We start from the raw sequence: 26675 nt of genomic DNA, 5'->3' as shown, positions 1-26675 counted from the left end.
CTACGTCATCACATTATGACGTCATCTAAGCCCCGCCCCCTCGGAACCGGAAGTGCCGTTTTTTTCCTTGGAAAGCTCTTTTTATGGCTCTCTTGACCTAATCAAGGTGATTCTGTGTTGGATGACAGATAGGAAGTTGGTCTCGCTTGCTTTAAAGTGCCAAGAGTTTTCAATGGCGGCAACGCCGTTCGTATACGTTTGCCTCTACATTCCACATATTTTGACCGAGCTGCATCAAACTTGGCCTGAGTGATCCTGGAGGCTTGCCCGTCGATCCTACGTCATCACATTATGACGTCATCTAAGCCCCGCCCCCTCGGAACCGGAAGTGCCGTTTTTTTCCTTGGAAAGCTCCGTTTATGGCTCTCTTGACCTAATCAAGATGATTCGGATGATGAGCTCTGTCATTGCTCGCTGCTGGCTGAACCGTGTGGGCGTGGCCAAATGGCGAATATCAGTCCCTCGCCATATTCATACGTTTGGCTCTAATTCAAGCATGGATCATCCGATCGGCTCCAAACTGGATATGTATGACCTTTGTTCACCTCTAAAGAGCCCAACGGGATTGAGATGTAATTTGGCTCCACTGCGCCCCCTAAGTTAATACATGGGCTGTATCTCCTCGACGCATCGACCGATCTGCACCAGATTTTTTGACGGTCGTCGGGGAGCGCTGCCGAACGCATTCACGCGTGTCGCCTGGTGGATGGGTGTGGAAAATGCGCGACAGCTTCTGGGGTGGCTAGCGGGCGGCGGTGCTGGAAACTGCGGCGGAGCTTCTGCGGTGGGGAGTTGGCTGCGGCTCTGGAAATCGTGCGAGAGCTTCTGCGGTGGCTGGAACCCCCGCGGTGGCCAATAGGCCGGAGCGGCGCTTGCTGCGAGGGCCGCCCGAGGCTGCTTGCAGCTTTAATTATTCTTATTATTCTTCCACCCAAATGAATTGCCTTTTTGGGGGCTTTATCATATTCAAAAACTCACCAAACTTGGCGGTCGCGACTAGAAAAATTCAAAATTTTGAATTTTAAGGTTGTCGCAAAAATCGCAAAAAAAATTGCTCAACGGCGGCAACTAGCAATTTTCTGTTGACACAATGGTATGAACGTACTTCATCGTAGAGACATGAAATTTGGTACACTTGTAGAGCTCACCAAAAGACTCAGAACTTACATTTAATGTTATTAGCCAACTATCACAGGAAGTCGGCCATTTTGTATTGAACGTCCATTTTTTTCCTCGATTTTGACGTTTACAGCCTTCGTATTTGATCGAACTCCTCCTAGGGATTTCGATTGATCGACTTCAAACTCGGTCAGTCTGATCATAAGGCATGTTTGATTTAAAGTTATCAAATTGGTGAGTTTTGGAGTATGTTGAAGGGGGGTTAGCAGGGGTCAAAGTTCACCTACTCGCCATGAAACACGAAACTCTTATATTTCCTATAAAAAAACACATAGAGGGACCAAACTTTCAGTGATTGATCGGCATCGGATGTCCTAAAATACCCTGTGGTGAAATGATGACATCACTTAAGCCACGCCCCCTGAGAACAGGAAGTGTCATGTTTTACTGTGAGCGGTCGCTCTCTTAGCCCTTTGACCTAATCAACATGAAACTGTGTCCAGACACAGAAGACATGTTGGTGTGTTGAGGATTCCAACCCTGACCGGCTTTGAGATAGCAGCTGGGCGTGGCGGCGTGGCGAAGTGACCTGTAACGCCGATGCCATACGTTTGCTTCTAGATTCCACATGTTTCGACCGAGCTGCACCAAACTTGGCTTGAGTGATGCTGGTGTGATACCTGAAAATTCTATGTCATCAGATTATGACGTCATCTAAGCCCCGCCCCCTCAGAACAGGAAGTGCTATTTTTTTCCTTGGAAACTTTCATCTATGGCTCTCTTGACCTAATCAAGGTGATTCTGTGTTGGATGACAGATAGGAAGTTGGTCTCGCTTGCTTTAAAGTGCCAAGAGTTTTCAATGGCGGCAACGCCGTTCGTATACGTTTGCCTCTACATTCCACATATTTTGACCGAGCTGCATCAAACTTGGCCTGAGTGATCCTGGAGGCTTGCCCGTCAATCCTACGTCATCACAATATGACGTCATCTAAGCCCCGCCCCCTCGGAACCGGAAGTGCCGTTTTTTTCCTTGGAAAGCTCTGTTTATGGCTCTCTTGACCTAATCAAGGTGATTCTGTGTTGGATGACAGATAGGAAGTTGGTCTCGCTTGCTTTAAAGTGCCAAGAGTTTTCAATGGCGGCAACGCCGTTCGTATACGTTTGCCTCTACATTCCACATATTTTGACCGAGCTGCATCAAACTTGGCCTGAGTGATCCTGGAGGCTTGCCCGTCGATCCTACGTCATCACATTATGACGTCATCTAAGCCCCGCCCCCTCGGAACCGGAAGTGCCGTTTTTTTCCTTGGAAAGCTCTGTTTATGGCTCTCTTGACCTAATCAAGATGATTCGGATGATAAACTCTGTCAATGCTCGCTGCTGGCTGAACCGTGTGGGCGTGGCCAAATGGCGAACATCAGTCCCTCGCCATATGCATACGTTTGGCTCTAAATCACACACGGATCATCCGATTGGCGCCAAACTGGATATGTATGATCTTTGTTCACCTCTAAAGAGCCCAACGAGTTTGAGATGTAATTTGGCTCCACTGCGCCCCCTAAGTTAATACATCGGCTGTGTCTCCTCGAGGCATCGACCGATCTGCACCAGATTTTTTGACAGTGGTCGGGGAGCGCTGCCGAACGCATTCACGCATGTCGCCTGGTGGACGGGCGTGGAAAATGCGCGACAGCCTCTGCGGCGGCTAGCGGGCGGCGGTGCTGGAAACTGCGGCACAGCTTCTGCGGTGGGGAGCGGGCTGCGGCTCTGGAAACCGCGCGAGAGCTTCTGCGGTGGCCGGAACCCCCGCGGTGGCCAATAGGCCGGAGCGGCGCTTGCTGCGAGGGCCGCCCGAGGCTGCTCGCAGCTTTAATTATTATTACGATTCTGCCCCCCCAAAGAGGCGCCTTTTTGGGGGCTTTATCATATTCAAAAACTCACCAAACTTGGCGGTCGCGACTAGAAAATTTAAAAATTTTGAATTTTAAGGTTGTCGCAAAAATCGCAAAAAAAATTGCTGAACGGCGGCAACTAGCAATTTTCTGTTGACACAATGGTATGAACGTACTTCATCGTAGAGACATGAAATTTGGTACACTTGTAGAGCTCACCAAAACACTCAGAACTTACATTTAATGTTATAAGCCAACTATCACAGAAAGTCGGCCATTTTGTATTGAACGTCCATTTTTTTCCTCGATTTTGACGTTTACAGCCTTCGTATTTGATCGAACTCCTCCTAGGGATTTCGATTGATCGGCTTCAAACTCGGTCAGTCTGATCATAAGGCATGTTTGATTTAAAGTTATCAAATTGGTGAGTTTTGGAGCATGTTGAAGGGGGGTTAGCAGGGGTCAAAGTTCACCTACTCGCCATGAAACACGAAACTCTTATATTTCCTATACAAAAACACATAGAGGGACCAAACTTTCAGTGATTGATCGTCATCGGGTGCCCTACACTACCCTATGGTCAAATGATGACATCACTTAGGCCACGCCCCCTGAGAACAGGAAGTGTCATGTTTTACTGTGAACGGTCGCTATCTTAGCCCTTTGACCTAATCAACATGAAACTGTGTCCAGAGACAGAAGACATCTTGGTGTGTTGAGGATTCCAACCCTGACCGGCTTTGACATAGCAGGTGGGCGTGGAGGCGTGGCGAAGTGACCTGTAACGCCGTTGCCATACGTTTGGCTCTGAATTCCACAATTTCGGGCCCAGCTGCTCCAAACTCACTAGGATGGATCCTTATCCACCCACCGACAGGAATTCATAACAAAATTTGGTGGGCGTGGCCTAATTTCTCTATAGCGACCCCTAGAGTATTTTAAATGAACAGCCCTAAGCCATGCTTTAACCTAGAATTACGAAACTTGGTACACATGTGTATCTTGTCAGGACGTACAAAAAAGTCTATTACAGCCATGGTCGAAACCCAACAGGAAGTCGGCCATTTTAGATTGAAGTTCATTTGACCTCGATTTTGACGTTTACAGCCTTTGCATTTGATCGAACTCCTCCTAGGGATTTCGATTGATCGGCTTCAAACTCGGTCAGTCTGATCATAAGGCATGTCTGATTTAAAGTTATCAAATTGGTGACTGTCTGAGATTGCTGAAGGGGGGTTACCAGGGGTCAAAGTTCACCTACTCGCCATGAAACACGAAACTCTTATATATCCTGCACAGAAACTCACAGAGACACCAAATTTTCAGTTATTGATCAACAATAGGTGTCCTAAAATACCCTGTGGTGAAATTATGACATCGCTTAGGCCACGCCCCCTGAGAACAGGAAGTGTCATGTTTTACTGTGAACGGTCGCTATCTTAGCCCTTTGACCTAATCAACATGAAACTGTGTCCAGAGACAGAAGACATGTTGGTGTGTTGTGGATTCAAGCCCTGACCGGCTGCGATGAAGCAGCTGGGTGTGGCGGCGTGGCGAAGTGACCTGTAACGCCGATGCCATACGTTTGCTTCTAGATTCCACATGTTTCGACCGAGCTGCACCAAACTTGGCCTCAGTGATGCTGTTGTGATGCCTGACAATGCTATGTCATCATATTATGACGTCATCTAAGCCCCGCCCCCTCAGAATGAATTAGAGAGATCTTCTGTGTAATTACATAATAAACAGTACATGTTCGTCGTTTGTAGGGCAATGCTGCCCTCTGCTGGCCACTGAAATAGTTTCATTATTTCAGTAATTCGACACCAGAGGGCAGCATTGCCCTGCAGATGAAATTCTTCGATTTTGTAATACACAGGAAAAAATGAAAAATTGGTATTTCTAACACAAAAACTCACAGAGACTCCAAACTTTCAGTGATTGATCGTCATGAGGTGGCCTACAATACCATATGGTCAAATGATGACATCACGTAGGCCACGCCCCCTGAGAACAGGAAGTGTCATGTTTTACTGTGAACGGTCGCTCTCTTAGCCCTTTGACCTAATCAACATGAACCTGTGTCCAGAGACAGAAGACATGTTGGTGTGTTGAGGTTTCCAACCCTGACCGGCTTTGAGATAGCAGCTGGGCGTGGCGGCGTGGCGAAGTGACCTGTAACGCCGATGCCATACTTTTGCTTCTAGATTCCACATGTTTCGACCGAGCTGCACCAAACTTGGCTTGAGTGATGCTGGTGTGATGTCTGAAAATTCTATGTCATCAGATTATGACGTCATCTAAGCCCCGCCCCCTCAGAACAGGAAGTGCTATTTTTTTCCTTGGAAACTTTCATCTATGGCTCTCTTGACCTAATCAAGGTGATTCTGTGTTGGATGACAGATAGGAAGTTGATCTTGCTTGCTTTAAAGTGCCAAGAGTTTTCAATGGCGGCAACGCCGTTCGTATACGTTTGCCTCTACATTCCACATATTTTGACCGAGCTGCATCAAACTTGGCCTGAGTGATCCTGGAGGCTTGCCCGTCAATCCTACGTCATCACATTATGACGTCATCTAAGCCCCGCCCCCTCGGAACAGGAAGTGCCATTTTTTTCCTTGGAAAGCTCTGTTTATGGCTCTCTTGACCTAATCAAGATGATTCGGATGATAAACTCTGTCAATGCTCGCTGCTGGCTGAACCGTGTGGGCGTGGCCAAATGGCGAACATCAGTCCCTCGCCATATGCATATGTTTGGCTCTAAATCACACACGGATCATCCGATTGACGCCAAACTGGATATGTATGATCTTTGTTCACCTCTAAAGAGCCCAACGAGTTTGAGATGTAATTTGGCTCCACTGCGCCCCCTAAGTTAATACATCGGCTGTGTCTCCTCGAGGCATCGACCGATCTGCACCAGATTTTTTGACAGTGGTCGGGGAGCGCTGCCGAACGCATTCACGCATGTCGCCTGGTGGACGGGCGTGGAAAATGCGCGACAGCCTCTGCGGTGGCTAGCGGGCGGCGGTGCTGGAAACTGCGGCAGAGCTTCTGTGGTGGGGAGTTGGCTGCGGCTCTAGAAATCGTGCGAGAGCTTCTGCGGTGGCTGGAACCCCCGCGGTGGCCAATAGGCCGGAGCGGCGCTTGCTGCGAGGGCCGCCCGAGGCTGCTTGCAGCTTTAATTAGTATTTTCTTTTCTCTTACTTTGTCTCGTCACTGCAATCATGAACTTCAGTGTATTTTGGGGGGATTTTATGTGATATATCAACACAAAGCAGTGCGTATTTGGAGAGTAGAAGGAAATGATTCATGGATTTCAAACTTTTTATATCCAAAAATATGAAATAGAGTCCAGTGACCAAACATATCTGGAGGAGTTGCAGCGCTTCAGAGGTCAGTTGAAAGATTTGGTTGCATGCCCTCCATAAATCCACCATTGATGGAAGAGAAAACCTTAACTAACAATACACATCAGTCAGAACACATGTTGGTATCAGCAAAATGCAGTTAATCAGTAACTGCTCAGTGGGAATGCTTTTCTTCAGTAGGAAGATCAAAACTCGTCAGAGTCAGAGATGGAAAGGCAATGCGGAGAAAAAAAACTGTTAAAGACTTGGAGCATGACTCACATAAAATCCCTCCAAAAAATATCAGTTTGTGGTTGTAGGACAGCAAAAATTACTTATTTGTACTTATTTATTCTGTAATTGTAATTTGAAACCACCTCTTTCTATCGTTCTTCCACTTTATCTCTCCAGGTACATGTCTACTCTCTACTCCCACCCCGACTTTCCAAACAAGGGTCCGAAAGACATCAACAGTGAGCTGATGAAAAGAGTCAGCGGCAATCCTCTCAGACTGCTGCTGCCCCAGCACATCACCAACTACATCCAGGCCCTGTGGACCAAAAAAGCATCAGGGCAGCCAGTTACGTTTACCGATGTATTCGGCATGCTCATAGGAGAAACTCTTATACCTGCGGTAGGAGCCACATACAGCTACTATTTATTTTACTCATGAAAACCAGTGAATTCCCCTGTTTTAGTCTAACTCAATTATTAAATGTTTATTTTCTTTAAAAGAAACATTGGTTGTTTCTGACCAAGCAGTGTATTTCTGCAGTTAGCATTGAGAGAGGGCAAAGATTTTTTTTCACAGATTATCTGTCTCATATCAAACTGTCACAACATAGTGACAGTTTTAATAAATATGTAAAAAAACCAAAACATTTTTATATAAAAGTTACCTACTGTAGTTTGGGGAATGTAATTATTATTTCTTAGATGTTAGAAATGTGGACATTAGTGCGTATGAACTGATTCAAGCATTATGGTCTCTTTATTCAGAGAATGGATATCAAGCTAAGTAACATCCAGGGGAAAATAAACCAGTCCCAGAGCCCTCTACCTCTCTTCACATGTCTACACGTCAAACCAGATGTTTCAGAGCTCATGTTTGCAGGTAATTCGTATTCTTGTTTTATGTTAAAAGCTCATCTCTTTTACCTCATATTCCCAGCAGACCTATATTTGCATGAATAATGAGTAATGTATACAGATGTTCAATGAGACCACATGCAAATAAGCAGCCAACACATATTCCTTGTACTGTAGCGTTGGTGTCAAAGACAGGATGTGGCCCGATGTGTTCAGCCCTCATTTAATTCTGCAGTTACAGAAAACATTAGCTGAGCTAAATAAAGGAACTATCTTAAGCACCAGTTTGTGGTTATTCTAGGTTTGTCCCATATAACACAACACTTCCTCTTTGTTGGTGTGGGCTCTATGGTAACTGCTTCAGTGAACTGCAGTTAAACTTTTAAAAAAGAGAAAGAACTAAGGACTAAACTGCTGCTATCTTAACTCATTTCATTGTTAGTTGGAGGTCGGCTCATTATGACAAAAACGGTCCTTATCAATGAGTGTGTGTGTTTTTGTGTGTCGACCGGTCCAGGCATTAACCTGCCTTTGTTGGCATTAGTGCCATGTTTAAAAACCAGGGTTTAGTTTAACTTTTATTGGATATTAAATATATTAAGACATCTGTAAACAATAAAACAAAGACATGGAGCTACAATATTAATAAAAAGTCGGATTAGCTCTGGTATTTTAAGATTTCATTGCCTCCTGTTCATTTATATTAACTTTCACAGAGTGCAACACAAGGAGTTCCAGTTTATAAACTGCATTTCTGACTCAGTTTCACCGTCAATCTTTTAATTTCACTTTGTAGTGATGAAAAAATTTAGTTTTAATTGCTGTTTGACTACAAATGTTCCAGTGTTGCTAAAAGGAGATAAGCAATCAGGCACTCTTTGTAAAGAGAGAGAAGACTTGACAGATTGATTTACACTTAATTCCATGTAGGGATGTTCGACAGCAAACACAGCCATGATTTATGAAAACTAATCAAAAAGTGGGATGGAGGGAAAAAACAGCAAACTTTCTTGCAGTTCAGCATGTAGCAGGTAAACCTGTGTCTTTAAAGTCAGTAGAAACCATGATCTTTTACTGAACACAGAGTATTAACCACTTCCTTTTGATTGCTTTTATAAATGAGTGCAAGTGCGGTAAGCTCTCACAAGTTTAGCCCCTTAAAGCACTTTCATACGCGACACATTTCTTCTTCTAAAAAAAGAGGCCTTTAAGTCTTTACTGAACTTAAAAGAAAATAAAACAAATAGAAAGTGATGGTCAAAAGACTCTGTTACTCTCAAGGTGCCAGACTTCTACAATGAGCAAGTACTTTCATAAACTAATTAGTCAATAACCAATCAAAATAATCTCAATAAGCTTATGCACAATACAATTACAGATCCTTATCTTTTTCAAATAGCAGAGTAAAAAATAAAAACTCACATAAACACAAAATAACATTTTGTATTAAGTTCCAAAAATGTATATATATGGCTCATACAATGAGCTTTTCCATTTCTTGGCTGCACACACCTTCTTCCGATGCTCATAAAAATATATGTTTTGACAAGTTTTTTGTATTCAAACACTTAAGGACCATTTTTCACAAACAAAGGTAGTTTATGTAGTTATTTTTGGGAATGATTTACCCACAAATAACTTAGGGAGATAGATGCAATTAATCTCCCGTTAATTATTTAAATTTTTGAATGATTTTCTCTTATTTTAATACAACACAAATCAGCTAACTATTGTCCTAACAGTTTGAAAATGTCTGGACAGCGTGGTGGTACTTTTAAGATTATGCACATTGTACTTGTTCTTAAAGGTTTAATCACTGATTTAGATATTTGGGTGTTATGGTTTGCCTTGTTTTATATCTCTGTCCCACTGATTGCTTGTTCTCTTGTTTTTTTTAACCCTGTGTGAAATAAATAAAGAAATAAAATAGCTTGTGAAACAGGCAAAAGCAAAACATGAAAAGAAACATAAAATCTTAGGTTTTCAGTGCATAAGAAGGCACTGGGAAGCCAATAAGACAGTAGGAGGGTCTATAAATCTGTCATGTAGATGTAGAATCTAATACACAACTAAATGCAGACGAATGTAAAAAAGACTACATAACCTCACATTGACATTTAATATTATGTTTTTTCCTTTCAAAAACATAATCTTTGAAAGGAAAGCATAGACTCGGCAGTGCGGTCAACTTATCGTAAAATCTTTGTAGTTAATCACATCACAAAAGTCTTATTGCTCGCCTGAGTGTCGTTATCAGCTGAGCTGCACTGAACCTGAACACTAACATCCTGAATAACTTTTTAAAATGTTCCTTTTGAATTTCTACATTTTAAAATATATAGTAAATAGATTCATGTCCCTGAAAGTACATTTGATGTCACAGAAGCACCAGCAGGTGCATGATTTCCCTTAATTGACAGTTAAATATAATTTACAGATGAATCACATTTTCTACCCTCCTGTTACGTTTATTTATTTGCATATAGATCAGATAATTATTGAATTATTCCGGGAAGGGGTCACCCACAATCACGTGGGGAGACATTTCACTGTGGGCCGATTTACTGAGAAATTTCCCTCGAGATTTGATCCACCGGGGTGTCAGTTTATTATAAATGTGCACAGGGCTCTGCTCTCACAATAGCCTCTGTGAGAAAACTGACCCGGAGTAAGGTATTCCCTCTCTTGTTGTTGATGAAAAGGTACTATTGTGAAGAGCCACTTCGACACGCATTTACGAAGATGACGCAAAACCTGTACCCAATCTGGAATTACACGTTTCTCTTTTCTTATCACACAGCAGCGGTACCTAACAGTTAAAAAAAAAAAAACTGTCTCGATGACAAACATTGCAACCGTGTAAGTGTGAAAATGACATTTACTACCTTAGGTAGTTGTCCAATCGTGAAGCAGTTAAGTTTCGTTGATGTGATTAGTAATGTTTGAAATGTGGTCATGTACCAGAGGAAGTCTCTACAAACTTAGGAATGCTTACGCTCACACGTTCACGCTCACACGCTGGCAGAATTTCAGTTATTTTTAGAGCCTATTATTCAGAAGACATAAATTATTTTACTCATGGTGGGGTGAAGCCATTTACTGTCATCCTGTTGTGTTATTTTTTTCCATTATATTGACATCAGAAGCTACCCATATAGCCCTGATCAAAGGTTGACAGCTTGATGTCTGTTGTTTTTTATTTTTGTAGATGAAGTACTTTGTTTTCTCAGATAATAAAAATGTCAGTTCTTCTTGGAGAAAAGCCTTCAGTCCCTTTAAGGTCTGGGTTGTCTTAAAGGAACTGCATGTTTGATTCCATCCTAAAGTGCCTCAATGATAGGAAACCAGGAGACTAAGGCTGCAACTCTTGATGCTCAATTCCAATTTTTTGCTGAAATCCAATTGTCACAAGCAGTGCAATGTTTAGAGAGGTAATAATAAACGGAGTCGTTTCATAGCGCCATTGTAAAGTTAACTGGACAATGGGAGCCAACAGTATTGTCACAAGATTGTATCAACACAAAGGAAGGTAATAAAAAGAAAACACAACTAATATTAATGGCTTTTTGTGGCACATTGATTGCAATTTCTTTACCGAAATCTGTTTGGATGCGCAGTGCGCTTCACTGACACAGACTTCTTTTACAGGTTCATAATCATAATTTTTATCAATTGTTTATGTCTAGATTAGCTGCGTCTGCCACATTTAATCTGACATGAAAGTCAGATTAAATGTGACATTACCGTTCAGACTGCAAACGTTTGGAAGTGGCACAGATCAGATATTATTGGGGGTGAAAAGATCATGGCAGTTCAAACTGCAGGTCTCATTCACCTGCTGTGTGAACATAGCCTCAGATGGTTGCTCCAGAAACTTAACTTTTTGCTGCTCAAGACTGATGTGGTTAAATCCCAAAAGTACTGAATCCCTACACAGGCTGTTTATGAGGCGACTATATTTGGTAGATGTACCAAAAGGGGAGGTTAAAAACAAATTTAAAGACTACTTTGGTTCCAGGCAAAGGCAGCTTTTAAAGTTTTTAATGTTGCTTTCCCATCATTTATTACATCCAAAGTGGATACATTATTTGGTGAGTAACAATTTTTCACATTAACTAATTCCAACCTCCAGATTGGGTGGAGTTCACCCCGTATGAAATCGGAATGGCAAAGTATGGCACCTTCATGACGCCCGACCTGTTTGGAAGCAAGTTCTTCATGGGAACAGTTGTGAAGAAGTATGAAGAGAACCCTCTTCATTTCCTGATGGGTAAGGATGACAATTTCAACCAGAGCACTTGATTTGGGTGTCTTCTGCTGTTCAATACTGACTGAGCATGTTTTGGTGTGGCAGGTGTGTGGGGAAGTGCCTTCTCCATTCTGTTCAACCGAGTGCTGGGAGTCAAGGACACAGTCGGAGGCAGCACCATGGAGGAGGAGTTAGGTAATCTATTATTCTGTTGTCTCCTTTTTTTGGAAACAAAATGAATGAGAAATGTAACAAAACTGTTTCACCAAGTTAGCTTAGAGTTCTGTCAGGAGTTTCAGCTGGAGATTTTTAAATGTATATCCCGTCTCTAGTTTTCTAGACCTGATTGAAATTTAAAAACAAACAAATGATTGACACTTTGGGTAAAAAATGGACTAATCAAAGTTTCTTAAAATAGATTTTTTTTCCAAATATTACAGCAAAGGCTGATCTAGTAAAAGAAAGAAATTTCAAAAAAATCTTCTCTTTACAAAAATTGCAAAACAGACTACTTACACAGATGAAGGGAAATAAATTAAAATAAATGTTGCGGGTGCACCTCAATGAATTAGATGATTGAAAAGGAGAATTTATTTCAGCAAATAAATGTAAAAAGCTGATCACATATTTAGATTTATTACACAGAACAATATATTTAGTTTTTCTAGAAATAAAATTTCATGATTTATTTTTCAAGACGTTAATTGAAAAATGAGAAGGGGAAAAAACCTGGTAGAAAAACTTGCACAATCAAAGTTGATAAGCAGATTAAATCCCCTTTTTTGCCTTATTTAAATATTTAATCATCAAAATTACCTGAGAGAAATGTTTAAGATGTATCTGTTTGTTACAGCTACATCTAAGAGTTTCACGTTTTTGAATTGCATTGCTAAAATAAATTAAGATCTCAGTGACACACCTGTAAAAAAAAAAGTGGAACAAAATGAGTCTGAATTTGTCATAAAATGATGAAAAGCAAGATCCAAAAACAAAAATGTAGGTATGAATCCAAATACTACAGAACAAGGAACCACTGGTGGCATAACAGGATGATCTGACAAAGAGTTGACTGACAGAGAGATATATATATATGCATGGGAGGTAATTACTGAACAAGAAGTAGGTGGTTGATTAGAAACTGGGAACAGCTGTGAAGGAAGGCAAGTTGAACTTAGGAAGAAAACCAAGGAGATAAAAAGAAAACGATAATGATAAAGACTGCAGATAATAGCTGAACAAAAACACAAAACACCAAAGTACTACAAGTAATCTTAAACCTAAAAAAATAACTGAATATAAAAAGCAAAACAAGACCTTTGGTCCAAAGTTTGTGACAGAATTTTACTAGCTAAATATAATGTACAGTATTCATATAATAGCTAAAATTGAGGATATTCAGGTTGTGATTGCGAGAGCGTTTTAGATTAGTTTGTAAATGTTGGAATCTGTGTAAACAGAATCAGAAATATGTACTTTTGGTCATGGGTCACTTGTGTTAGTTCTTCATGGCAGTTTTCTTTTTGTTTTCTACCAGATTACATCTGATTGAAAACAGTTTCCTTGGAACATCCTCACATTGAAATGGAAATCACTGCATGCCTGAGATGCTTTTATCTGTCACAAATGTCACCGGAGATTGTTTTTAGTCCTAATGCTTCATCTCACACCTTCAAAGAGCTTTTAAAAAATGCAGTTTGGGTACTAGTGACAACCCAGTTGTGAGGGGAGATATTAACTTCATGACAGCTCACTAGCTCTTCCTTTGAATGCTTTTGTATGTGGCGGCGTTTATGTCACACAGACAGACTGTGACAATGAGTTAAACAAATGTGTGAGAAAATATCCACATAGTTTAAGAATGTTGTTTTATCTGGAGTAGTTCTCACAAAGATAGATAAGCAGCTGATGGTAATATGATAATGCCACAAAACCTTACAAAACAGGATATCAGGTTTACTTTAAAACTTAAAATAAACTTGTTTAAGGACTTGCAGAGTGAAGAATTGTTTTGTGCATCTTACAGAGCAAATCAAACCGCAGCACATTGTTGGAGAGGACAGCCTTGACAATGACGATGAACCCAGAAAAGGTAAGCTGAGAAATACACAAAGGATTAAATGCACAGCTGATTTGCTGTGAATAATTGTCACACTGATGTGTTTGAAGCAGAGATTCCATTTGCATCAGCTGGCGTGACAGCTGCATGAGAAAAGCCATTTTGCTTAAGAGGCTCTGCTGATTAATGAATGTTTCACTTAGACTTTTGAGAAGCTGTCTATTGTGATTAAAAAAACTAGACTTTTGCTGAAAAAAGCTATAAATAGAAAAAAAGACAATGTGTGGGAGATAACGAAAGAGAGAAACAGGTTTGAAAAAAAAAGGGTGTGTCAGAAAAAGAAAGACTTTGGTTTCAAATGAACTCTGTTCCTGCATGTGAAGAAGTCTAATGTTTCTTTTTAAAGCTGCATGACTTTAAGTAACAAATAACCAATTCATTTTCCAATGCGTGCATACGCCTTAGAACGTGTGTCAGAGTTTTCTATATTTAGATGAAATTTAAAACTTTGTATTTTCAAACAATTTCTGACAGTCAACACTAACCAGCTTTAATAAAAGCATGATGGTGTCACTATCCTGTTCCACTGTGGGGACAGTCTGTTCAGTGTAAAACATTTGTACACTCATTTTGCATATAGGTAATAAAATCGTTTAATTTTGGTGTCTTCTGACCAGCGCACACATATTCTGTATCTAAAAGTTTAAATGAGACTTCTTCTATTGGCATTGGCATCTTTCTTGCATGACAAAAATTTTCACCAGATTCTTGGTCTTGGTTCAGATCTCTTTAGAAACTGTTTTCTAAACTTTTGTGAATTATTTAATCTCAAAGGTCCTCAGAATTTGACTTTTCTTATGCATAGATACAGGTGTTAAGGAATATGTATTAAACAGGGAGCAAACGCATGAGGAAAAACACTATAAAATCAACATATTTTTAAAGATTTAAAAAGTTATTGACTTGATATATATTTGCCTGTTTTGTTCAGGTTGGCCTCTCTCCATTTCTGCAAGCAAAAAGTTGATTAAAGAGTTAATGTTTGAAATCTAACCATGATAAGATTATCGACCATAATCCACCATAATTATCTCACTGTTCTTTTCTGTTGTAACACATGTGAAAGCCATTGCATTTGTAGAGAATTATTAAGAGGAAGTCACTTAGATTAAAATAAAACTACAGGTATGATGGTAGCCAAATACCTCAAATGTTTTATGGTTTACTGTTTATCAAGGTCAGATGATAAAATCCAAAACATGTTTGAAAACTCACAAATTGGCGTGATGCGTTGAGAGCTAAATGATGTCTTTGTGAAATTCTTTGGTGTAAAAAAAGAAACAGGATTAGAGAGTAAAGTCCTTTTGTGTTGACTTTCATAAACATTTTTCTTCATGCCCCATTGTTAGTGACATTTTGTCAGTAGACTCCATTTATCTTTCCTTTCTTTATGTAGGTTTGCGTTTTGCAGCACGTAGTACAAACCAAGCATGGTTAGTAAAACACAGTTTGTTTTCTCAAGTATTTCCTCCTCTTTCATTTGAAGTTAGGGAAAAAAAAATATTGATACAAATCAAGTTTTCTTGGTCTGACTCATGAGTTGCTTAGCTTGCTCTTTTGTTGTACAATTGTTCACGTTATATAGACCATGGTGGGCTAAATCAGTGATTAATGGCCAGTTTCCAGAATGTGTTTCCAGAATGTTTTAGTTATTTTCTCAGTAACTAAAACTTGAGGTAACTCACTGGCTCCTTAGAAAGCCTCTCTAGTGCTATAGGTGACATGCTGAGGATGAAACAACGCAAGGCACTGACCCATGTGGACCAATCAAAACTGACTACACTTACATTATAAATATATTTTTTAAAAACATGAAAAGGTAATTAACATAATCCATCCATCCATCCATCTCCAGTGAGACATTTCAGGCGAGAGGCGGGGTTCACCCTGGACAGGTCGCCAGTCTGTGGCCAGTGTTACCTTTACGTTTTCCAGAGTCCCCTTCACTATCACATATCTCCCTTCTTTATCTGATAGATCATGGCTACAGTCAAATTTTACTGAGTCATGAATTAGAATTGAAACTCCTCTTTTGTTTCCATGTCTGAATGAGTTATAAAATGTATTTAAGTAGCCAAAGCCCCTAAGCTTTTCATGTTCCGGTTTAGACAGGTGTGTTTTCTGTAAATAAATTATCTGTGCTTTCTCTTTTCGCATTTTAGTTAAATTTTTTTTGCGTTTAATAGGATTGTTCATACTGTTCACATTCAACGAAACAATCTTGATATTATCAACCATTATTTAGATTAGTAAGGTCACCATGCAATATCAGAAAAAGAACCCCCAACAAATAACTAAACGGGCTATTAAAACATAGATGAACAAATAGAACAGAAACTTCCAAAGGTGGAGATGTGTACGGACTTCCCTCGGGGTCCCTGCTGGTGGGGGGAAGGCAAAACACCACACTAAGGTGGGGGCCCTCTCTAGTAGTAGCCTGATGTCTACTTATACTAGATAAGTCCAACATTTGGTAAACACTACAACATTTGCTCCATTCGGTATTTGGTTAAATGTCTAACAAAAGACCTATAACAGATAACTTTGGTAACAGAAGAGAGATTGATATCCAAAACTGGGTTGAATCAGGCTGGAAAAGTCAATCAGCTCTTATAATAATACGAACCACCTCCTGTGAGTCGATGTTCAGAGTCACTGATCCTCACAGCAAGCTTCTCCCTCGCGTTGACCTGTATCGGTGTTGTGAATCCGTTTCCATGGCAACAGCGAGTCCAGCCTCTCCTTGGCCAATCTTAACTTGTTTCCTCTTGGAACCCAAGTCAAGCCGAAGCCTCTCTTGATCATATCCGACGCTGTTTCGTCCTCGTCCTCATAGGTCCGTACTCCAGAGTCCCAGAAGATTCTCATCTTTGTGTCTGGAATCTGATACCTTTCTGTTTCAAGGCTGCCTTTAATGGGCCGTATGCTTTGCGTCTTTCTATGACATCCGAAGCATAATCGTTATCAAAGTAAAGGCGTTTGCCTTCCATCTCCACTTTCTGCTCCCAGGCTTTCTTTAGAACCATTTCTTTTGTGTTGAATTGCAAAAAAAATCACAATTATAGATCTCGGGGCTGTGTTGGGAGGCGGCCTGGGTACCAATGCTCGGTGTGCCCGCTGTATCCGGAGTTCACTTCCATCTGGTAGCTTCAGCTGTTTATTTAGCAAATCGGTGACAAACTCGGAGACCGATCTACCTTCTTTTCCTTCCGGAACTCCATAGATACGAAGATTATTTCTCCGGCTTCGACTCTCCAAATCCACAAGTTTTGTCGTTCATAGCTCTGTTCCTTTCTAAAGTCTCAAGCAGCTCATTTTTCATTTCCAAGCACGCAGCTTCCAGGTCAGCCGCTGGGGTCGGTACCTCGGTGATACTGCCCTTCTGGTTCTGCAGCTCCGCATCATTTCCTGTCTGAATCTGCTGAGATCTTCCTTCATTGTATCCTTTACGTCTTCTTTGAGTTCTTCTATGTCGTGCTTCATTTCGTTTTTAAACTCGTTTAAGTCTTTTGAAAGCGTCTTGAGACCCTCCAGCAGCGCGTATTGCTGTGGGTCAACGCTAGCTTTCCTCGGGTAGCATTAGCATCATCTTCACTAGCATCTCCCGACTGTTCGCCATTATCTTGTGTTTTAGTCGTTTTTTCTTTTCGGTCTTGTTAGTTTTCGGCATTTTCCCCCTTTAAGTGGTTTAGCCTGGAGTTTTGGTAATTATATGAATTAAGCGAGGGGGAAATTTTAATTACCGACGGAGGAGCCTGTTTTTATGCGGCCATCTTGTTGCAGCGTTGACCCGGAAGTCCTGTTGACCTTATTTTCAATGATTTGCTCATGTGATGATGATGATGATTGTTGTTCTATTTTGGTTTTTAGGTGGAACAGAAAACCAAGATTCAGAGGAGGAGTATAGCCGCACCGCTCAGGCCAGCTGGGTTCAGAGAATGTTCACTTCGCTCTTTAGTGACTCTGCCCTGTTCAATACAAGAGAGGGTCGAGCTGGAAAGGTACACTACTTAAAAGTCAACACAGGTCAGTCTGCATTTTCTTAGCCTAAAATCTCCTTTTATCACCTCACCAGGTGCATAACTTCATGCTGGGCCTGAACCTGAACACCAACACCCCCTTTTCTCCTACAACGGAAATGTCACATCCTCTGCTTACACCTGAAGATGAAGTGGATGCTGTAACAGGTAAGAAAATAATAATGATTCGCTGTTCACGCTTTACAGCAAGACGGTGCAGGATCGTTTTACACAGTTTTACTATGATTCATGATACTTTCACCATCTCTTCTTAATCCATTTAGAGATTAAATTCTGATGCAACCAGAATAATTCAGAAGTCAAAGTTTTGTTCACTTTTTCTCATCTTGTTTTTGATCTCCTTGTGCACTGGACCATTGTTTTATATTGTTTTAGTTTCTAATGATTCAAATGATATATATTTTTTAATGAAATTAGACTTTAGATCCAGTTTTAAAATATTTTATATGGTGATATGTTGTCTTTACATCACTCCAGGAGGTGGTGCTTTGATCTGAAACTTTTGTACAATAAATACCACATTATTCGTCAATTTTATCCACTATTATTACATGGCGTTTTGACATGCTTGCATAAAGGCCTTAGGCTATTAAACTACATGCACTATAGTAAAAGTGCCTTGCAAAAACCATTAAATTGTTCACATCTTATCAGATTAAAGCCAAAAACATAAATGTTTGTTTGTTTTTTTCTTATTGAGATTTTAGACCAAGAAAAATTTTCGAAATGTGAAAGAAAACTTTTTGGAGTACAAACCTAGACATTAGATAATAGATCAAACTCAGTCTAACTGGAAAGTAAGAATCGATCGATTCTCCAGTCTCCAAAGCTTTGATTCGGCCAGTCAAACATATAAGTATCCTTTGGCCCATTGTAGCTCTGGTTGTGTGTTTAGTGTCATCATCCTGTTTATGAAGTTATCAATGTAAAAAAAGGCATGGAGAATTATGGCTTTTGGTAGGCCCTAGTTACAAAAATCACAATCTTTATGATTACATTTAAAGTGAGAGAAAACATAAAATCGATAAAACTCAAAAGCATCTCCAAGCCCGTACTCATAGCAGCAAGCTTGTGGCTTCAAGTGTGAATGTTACAACTTTTTAAAAATTGCCCAGAAAATCTGTTCAAGCTGCACTCTGTTCAAGTTACTCAAAGAAAAACAGCAGTAATGAAGTTCAAAGTTAATGTCACTTAGGAATAAGCTCATTTGAATGGATTTGTGCAGAACGATGTCCTCATGATTAGCTTTTGGAAAAACTGTGGCTTGGATTAAGTTACATGATATTACCCAGTTTGTTTCTTCAGTGGAAATATCCTCAGAAACCATTTCTCTTTAGACAAGTTCTATGATGTCATGAGTCAGGATCCAGTGTATTTAGGTGACAAGTTGTGGCAAACATGATGTTATTTCTGTGAAGTTAGAAGTTTACTTACATAAGTTTACTTAAAGAGACTCTGTTCTTGAACTTGAACTAGATTATCACAGAACAACATTCTCTGCATGTATTATCATTCTTGTATTGTTTAGTCACCATTTATACCATCTGTGTCACTCAAATGACACAGATTGGGTATTTTTTTCCTATGAGATCATTTCAAAGGCTGTACTTACTTCTTCCAATTGCATGTGTCATACACCTTGTTTTTCTTCTTTCTTATATTTAGATGGAATAAAAGAAATGTAGTTGTGTCATTCTTTGTGTTTTTGTAGATCCAGATGAGTTTGACCGTATTTATGAACCTCTGGACGTAAAGAGTAAGAAGATCCATGTGGTAGACAGCGGCCTGACCTACAACCTTCCCTACCCACTCCTCCTACGGCCGCAACGCGGTGTTGACCTCATCATCTCATTTGATTTTTCTGCTCGACCGAGCGATTCCAGTCCTCCATTCAAGGTTAGAAACCTCTTAAATCCACTGAAATCAAAACTCGACAAAAACATGATCTAATTAGTAAAAATGTCCCACAGGAGCTGCTGTTAGCAGAAAAGTGGGCCAGGATGAACAAGCTCCCGTTCCCTAAGATTGACCCAAAAGTGTTTGATCGTGAGGGTCTGAAGGAATGCTATGTCTTCAAACCCAAGAAGGGGGAAAAGAATTGCCCGACTGTGATCCACTTTGTCCTGGTCAACATTAACTTCAGGAAATTCAAAGCGCCCGGTAGGTGTGAACATGTGTAAAGACGTTCACAGAGCTGGAAGGATCAATGTTCCAAGAGTATTATCATGGTTACACTAATTTACTGTTAGCATAAGTGGTAAGTTTGACTCTGGAAATGTGAGGAATTATGATGTGAAAAGAATGTGAGAATTTAATCATAATTATTTAGCAGCAGAAAGTGCTTTATGTTTTTTCCCAAAAGTTACACGCTTTATCTGAGGGCCCCAAAAGGAAGCCATCTGCTCAAGTTCATGGGAGTTTCAAGGAGGAATTGGTGCATATGTACACATGCAAAAATGAGTCACTGTGTCTTCAGTTTTTATGACTCACCCCTGTAATGTATGGCTCCTGTAGGATCCAGGTGCAGCTGGGGAATCCTTCAGTGTAGTGGGAGGGCTGTTTATAGAAACAAACCATATGAGGAGCCATGCAAAGACACAGAATCTCCTCCTTTCCATTCGTGTCTCTTTGCGCTCCTGTTAGTCATCTGCCCAACAACTTTCGAAGCCTGTTTATATGATACCAAACATTTTGTTTTTGCTCTCAAAGCCAAAGACATCTGAGGAAATGAAACCGTAAATGAAATTCCAGTGTCTGCACTTTCTAACTTTTAACCTGCATGTGGGAGCCTTAGTAGAAAGTTGGAATAAAACTCATAACGGTTCCAATGTAATTCAACATAGACTACATTTGCTAAAACTGCATTCGTGTCAAGAAGTGAGATTATTTATTTCACTTCCTGCTCATGTTTGATCTGCCCACAGGGGTTCCCAGAGTGACTGAGAAGGAGAAGGAGTTGGCTGATTTTGACATCTTTGATGACCCAGAGTCGCCATTTTCAACTTTCAACTTCCAGTACTCCAATGAGGCTTTCACCCGACTTCATGACCTGATGGAGTTCAACACCCTCAACAACCTCGAGGTCAGCTTGGTGATGTTGCAAGACTGGCACAAATGAAATTTCCACAACAAGAACCAATTATGATATCGGCAGTAAATTTTGCAATGCGTAAGAACATAAGGTCATGAAGGGATTGGAGAGTGATTCAGCAACATCTTAAATAAGCCGTGTTTATCTATCTTTATTCAGTTCGGTCAGCAAGGAAGTTTCAGATTCCTTAGTATATTATTGGGCAACATCAAAAATTTTAAGAATTACAGAGGAAGTCTGGCTCACGCATGTTTTGATTTGCTTTCAGAGGAATGCTCTTACTTACCCTACTCCATTTGAATCACTTCTGTGCTGAGTGATGATTCATGTTTCACTAGAGATTTTATTTCACCCATACATCACCCATACAGTTTCCTCTGGTAGTAGTCGTTTTTTTCTTGCCAACATTATTTAGTGAAAAGGAATCTAAAGAGTGTGTGCATGTCATGGTACGCAGAATCTGTCCTTATTTTCCATATTTGTAGTTTGCTAGAGATTGTGCTGAGCATTATAGCCAAACATTTCTAGATCAGTAAAATCTGTCCTTCTAGATAAGGCTGTTCTGACAGCATTTTTTCAGGAGTCTTGCAGTGTATTTCAACACAAGTCTATAATTACACGTCATTGCACCATGCATTTTTTTAAAAAGGAGGTTTTCTCCTCGTAATCCCTACAAACGACTGAGACTTGTTCAAGCTTGTCCAGTAATATAGTTGCAAACTAGCACTTTACACGCTAACTGGGTTTGTAAATGGATGAAATTTCTGGAGCTTCATTAAGCAATTGTACAAACCAGCCTCAGATTAAACTTGGTGAAATATCCACAGCTGGGAAGCTTTTTGCATTTACCTTCATTTAAGAAGAAAGTCCCTTTATGTCAACATCTCTGTTTTACGGGAGACCTGGACAAGAAAATACACAACTATGAGCTAAAAATTTTAAATTAATGTGAAAATAAGTCAGTCAACATAATACAGTTTCTAAACTCCCCCAGAGAAACAAAAGCTTTCACTGTGAGAACATTATGAAGGTTATTCCCCAAACAACATCCAAAATGAAAAAAACACAATTTCTGTCAAATTAAGAAAAAAAAATGTATGTACTCTAAACAAAGGACAAATCAATGACCACAGTGTTTACCCAGTACTTGAAAATACTGTATGTCATGGCTCTTGTCTTCTTAGGCACAATGAGGGTCAAGAAACAAGAATTTAATAGGAAACAGTGACGGGTACTTCTCAAAGGATTCGTCATTAATTTAGAGAACTGCCATAAACAGAATCTAAACCCCAAAATTGTGGGCATAAGGTGCATCCAAAAAATGTCACCATATTGAAAAACTTTTAAAAGTCTAAGCATTTTTTTTTACTTATTGATAAAAAAAAAATGGACTCATCTTGAGACTAAAGTTTTAGTGTAGCCCTCAAATGCTCATGAACTCTGTGAACTCTGAAAGAAATTACATTAAGCCACCAAATACCAAATATAGGTAGGATCATGCTATCTTGATAAGGTCTGAATCATAATTACCTGATGGTAGAAATATGGCCGTCTTCATTTGAAAGGTAGTTGTAAACCGACTGAATAAACTTTGGTGTCATCTGCATAAAGGTCCACTTTGATGTTAGCATATTTTTCCTAGTGCTGTTCAGCAAAAATGTAAACTAAGACTGACCCTAAGGTCTCTTAGATCACTGCTGCCGTTTTTCTGCATTGTGACACACCTCATATGATGTGTCATGGATTCTGCTGGCAGAATCACAGTCCAGCAGATTCTTATGTACATACAAAAAGAGAGCTGTTGAAGAGCTAAGGTAGTAAAACTGATGATGGCTGGAGGTTAGCATAGCCAGGGAGGGAGTGATTACTGGAATTAGAAACAAATGAGACCAATTATCTGAACGTGAACATCTGGAGGAGAGATTGGCTCCGAGGGAAAATGGCAAGAAATTTAACCAAAACTTTTTATTTACACAAAATAAGGGGACAGAATAATCACAGAAAATTAAAAACAACATGCAATTTTTCTGATTATTTTAATTTGGTTTTGTTATTTTATTGTTAAAAGTAGCATATTACTGAAGAGATAAAAATATCTCCTTGCTTCCTAAATGTCTAGACTCTAATAAATATAGAATGTTAAGAGGAAGCACTAACATATGGGAAAACATTTTGGAGTCAGCCAAATGTTTTTACCAGCTGTAACTTTATATAAGTCTATTTATTACACGAGTTGTCCCTTATTTTTTGGCATTTTTGGGTGTTCTGTGTCACTGTAATTTGTATTTAATTCTTGTATTTGTGCTTTTTGTTGTAGGTTATTAAAGAGGCTATCAAGGATTGTATTGTGGCACAGAAGGAGATTCCCTCAAGCCACTCTCTTTCCTTCTCCCTCAGCAACATCCCTAAAAAGAAGTTTTTCAAAAGAGATCCTGATTCAAACCCCTGGAATCACCTGGGAAAGGATGGCCAGTAGTTCCAGGATAAGACTTTGAATAAAGAGACTTCTTCTAGTTTTGGTGATTTTGCCTTAAAGTTAAGTGTTTAACTTTAGGAAAATGCTCCTGTCCTGATCTACAGGATGACTTGATGTAATTCAGAGATAAGACCTGAGAAAAGTGACGTTTTGTGTGGAAAATCTCTGATGAAAATCTTGGGCTTGGACTCCATTGCGACAGCATTCTTATTTGGTTTTATATTCACATGTGATTTCTGGAAAAACACAGACGGCTGATAATTATTTCACACCCCACTGCAATTTCATGGCTCCAACTGCAGTCAACAGTGTTGTTAGGGAGATTTTTTTGTTTTATTTTTTGACTCGTCTTTGTCAAATCTTTTTACTCATCTGATTTTTCTGCCAAAGCACAACATTCCCAATAGTTTAGGACGCGTCCCTTTGAGCCTCATCTGCATCTTTCCAGAGAAATATTTTGGCGTCCTGTTGCTCATAAATTCTACTGTCAAATTACTTTAGGAAGCCTCATTTGCCGTTTTTGTGGGCTGAACTCTTTTCGAACTAAATGTGTGGCTGTAGAGCATGTACTTTTTAAAAACATTTTTTTCATTATACTGCCTGTCTTAACTTGTAATCTTGTTTAAAGATATGGATAGGGAGCTCATAACTTTTGTTTGTGTGTGATGGTAGCTCCTAAACACGCAACCTGCACCCCCTCTGGATATTTTAAACATCTTAACGATGTTTACCCACCTACGTAGCAGGAGCACTCCCTGCTGCCCGGAAGGGAGTGACAAATTAAAGCTATCATTTTGGCAAAAACAAAACCCATTACCATAGCAACAGCTGTTCACTCTCTTCCTTTAACATTTTGTTTTAGCACCAGTGTAAATATATGTTTATTCACCTGACCGGTTTGGTCCAAAATTCAAACTTTCTTTGACAATCTCTTGCTCCAAAAAACAAACAAAAAAAAAAAACGTTGCTTCCGGATGCTTTAGACTTTGGAATCAAGTGTGGGTGGAGTGGTGTATGCCGTTACAAGTGCAACGATGGCCCTCTATTCAACAATATCGGGTGGAATTTTACACACTACACCTACACCTGCAGCAGTAAAGGGCCTGGAATCTGACACACTACACCTAACGCCTGCAGGGGCCTTAAAGGCTGCAAACACAGAGGGGAGGAATTTTTTACTGAAGCACTTCCAAACTCTGCAGTCATGTTTCGACCATGGCTGTCTGGAAACAATCTGAGATAAAGGGTAGAATCAAGCTTCAGGGTTGTGTGATTAGGGAATGTTTCTTTTTAGTTTTATTTTTTGTCAGTTTGTGTCTTTCTTTTAGTTTTATTTATGTTTTTAAAAGTTGTGGTAATCTTGTGTGTTCTTTAAAAAAATGACCTTTTGGGGAAATCATTCATTTATAGCAAAGATAAAAAATTTTTTTAGGTCTACACAGTGCCTTGGAGAAGTATTAGGACTGAAAAATTTCAGTGTATTTTATTGGTTTTTCATATTAGAGCAAGACAAAATAGTAAAGGTACAATTTGAATACTTTGCTATGTATTTTTATTCACCCCACCTAATTTAATACTTTGTTGAAATACCTACTGCTATAATTACATCTGCAACTCTTTTGGTGTTCTTCACCAAAAGAGTTGCAACCAACTTTGCACACCTAGCAACTAACATTTTAGCCAATTCTTATTTGGAAAATTTCTTAAGCTCATTATACGGTGAACATCTGTGAAAACGTGTCTTCATATCTTGTTCCAGATTCTCAATTAGAATGAGATCAGGACTTTGACTAGGTATCAAAGTAAGCCGGGTGAAAACATATGAATAGGTTTGGATTTTTGGCCACTTCGTTTTGCTCTAATGCATAAAATTCCAATAAAATGGTTTGTGTTGTAATGTGACAAAATACTGGAGACTGTAAAGAGGGTTAGAGTTGGCTTGAAATTTGTAGATAAGTTCAAAGTCAATTACAAATCTGAGCCAACAGTGGTTGGCTTTTTAATCACAGAAAACCCTTTAAGGACTTTATACTGGAAACTTATTCATTTGTTTATTTATCTTGCTACTAGATAAATAAACAAATGAATAATCTCAATAATGCTCAATAAGCATTATTGAGATTATTTTAGACTAATTCTGTTGATTCAATGGCCACAAATATTTATAAAAATATATTTATACTCAATATTTCTTCTTAATAAACTCAAGATTGAAAATAATGACAGTTTGAGTAAAACCTTCATATTACAAATATCTTGATCTCATTATTTCTTTTTTTGGGTTTGTTTTAAACAAAACCTTCTGGCTTTTTCATGCTGCTTTATTCACCGTTCTCATCCCCCTGCGTAAAAGACAATGAATAGGGGGCCTTCCTCAGTGTAATCTGTTGGGTTAAAGCAATGATGATTTTTTTTTTCTGCTTCCAATCTGCATTTAAAGCAGGGTTCAAGTTGTGTTGTTTTGGTTTTTTTGGAAATTTTATTGTAAGATTAATTTCTTTTGACAACGTTTACATGTAACAAACTGAAAGGTTAGTTCTTTGATTTGAGATATGAACAGTCATTCTCCTGTGATCATTTAACTGTATTATAACTGGTGAGGCATGCCATCCTTAACTGTTGTGTTTGTGTTAAGGATGGTTAAAAAAAGGAGATAGGACCGTTTTGTCTGATGATGTTTTCTATTAAAATATTTGACATCTGTGAGAATCCTTGTGAAATAGCAACTCTGCAAACTCCCATCAAGTTCAATTTACTTTAGTTTTGTTTCTTTTCACGTCACATAACTAACATGAACAGTCACATGGTCCAGCAGATATTTAGACTGAGCTTTTAAATGCCTTAAACGTTGTTCATGTACTGAATTTGAATTACATGTCATGGGATTAGGAGTTCCTGATTTGTTTCAATGAATTTATATCCCCTGTGGGGATCCCATTTCAAAACCTCTGCCCTATTTAAAACCTGCCTTGTAAGCTTGGATAACAAGCCAGAAGAAAGACAGAGGTTCCGAACTTTAGAGCTTCAGTGAATACTTGTTACAAAATTCAGTACTCTAAAAAGTATGTTATTTATTTAATTAAGTGTTCACTGAAAAGGTAAATACCAAAAATTAACATTGTTTTCCTGTTTAAACAAAATATGTGGAAGAGGATTATTACCACTAAAGAAAGTCAGAATTCTGAAGAAAACAGTCAATTTTTTTTTTCAGTGGCCCTAAACCTCAGTTACAATATACATCAACAAAGATG

The 26675-nt window shown here is 39.4% G+C and overlaps 1 protein-coding gene across 2 annotated transcripts in view; it reads left to right on the top strand.

The window, feature by feature from the left end:
* Nucleotides 1-26133, top strand: part of pla2g4ab (phospholipase A2, group IVAb (cytosolic, calcium-dependent)) — a 53115-nt gene extending 26982 nt beyond the window's left edge. For both annotated transcript variants that reach the window (XM_032572746.1, XM_032572747.1), the window contains 11 exons: nucleotides 6775-6997; nucleotides 7363-7477; nucleotides 11585-11722; nucleotides 11807-11896; nucleotides 13725-13790; nucleotides 17688-17818; nucleotides 17893-18004; nucleotides 19569-19753; nucleotides 19828-20017; nucleotides 20782-20939; nucleotides 23266-26133. In XM_032572746.1, coding sequence (XP_032428637.1) covers nucleotides 6775-6997; nucleotides 7363-7477; nucleotides 11585-11722; nucleotides 11807-11896; nucleotides 13725-13790; nucleotides 17688-17818; nucleotides 17893-18004; nucleotides 19569-19753; nucleotides 19828-20017; nucleotides 20782-20939; nucleotides 23266-23424 — 1567 coding nt within the window. In that variant the 3' untranslated portion in view covers nucleotides 23425-26133. The remainder of the gene's footprint in view (nucleotides 1-6774; nucleotides 6998-7362; nucleotides 7478-11584; nucleotides 11723-11806; nucleotides 11897-13724; nucleotides 13791-17687; nucleotides 17819-17892; nucleotides 18005-19568; nucleotides 19754-19827; nucleotides 20018-20781; nucleotides 20940-23265) is intronic.
* Nucleotides 26134-26675: the final 542 nt, after the last annotated feature.

Source organism: Xiphophorus hellerii, chromosome 9, assembly GCF_003331165.1.
Source record: "Xiphophorus hellerii strain 12219 chromosome 9, Xiphophorus_hellerii-4.1, whole genome shotgun sequence".
Classification (NCBI taxonomy): domain Eukaryota; kingdom Metazoa; phylum Chordata; class Actinopteri; order Cyprinodontiformes; family Poeciliidae; genus Xiphophorus; species Xiphophorus hellerii.
The sequence above is the reverse complement of the archived record's forward strand: the minus strand, read 5'-3'. Positions and strand labels throughout refer to the sequence as shown.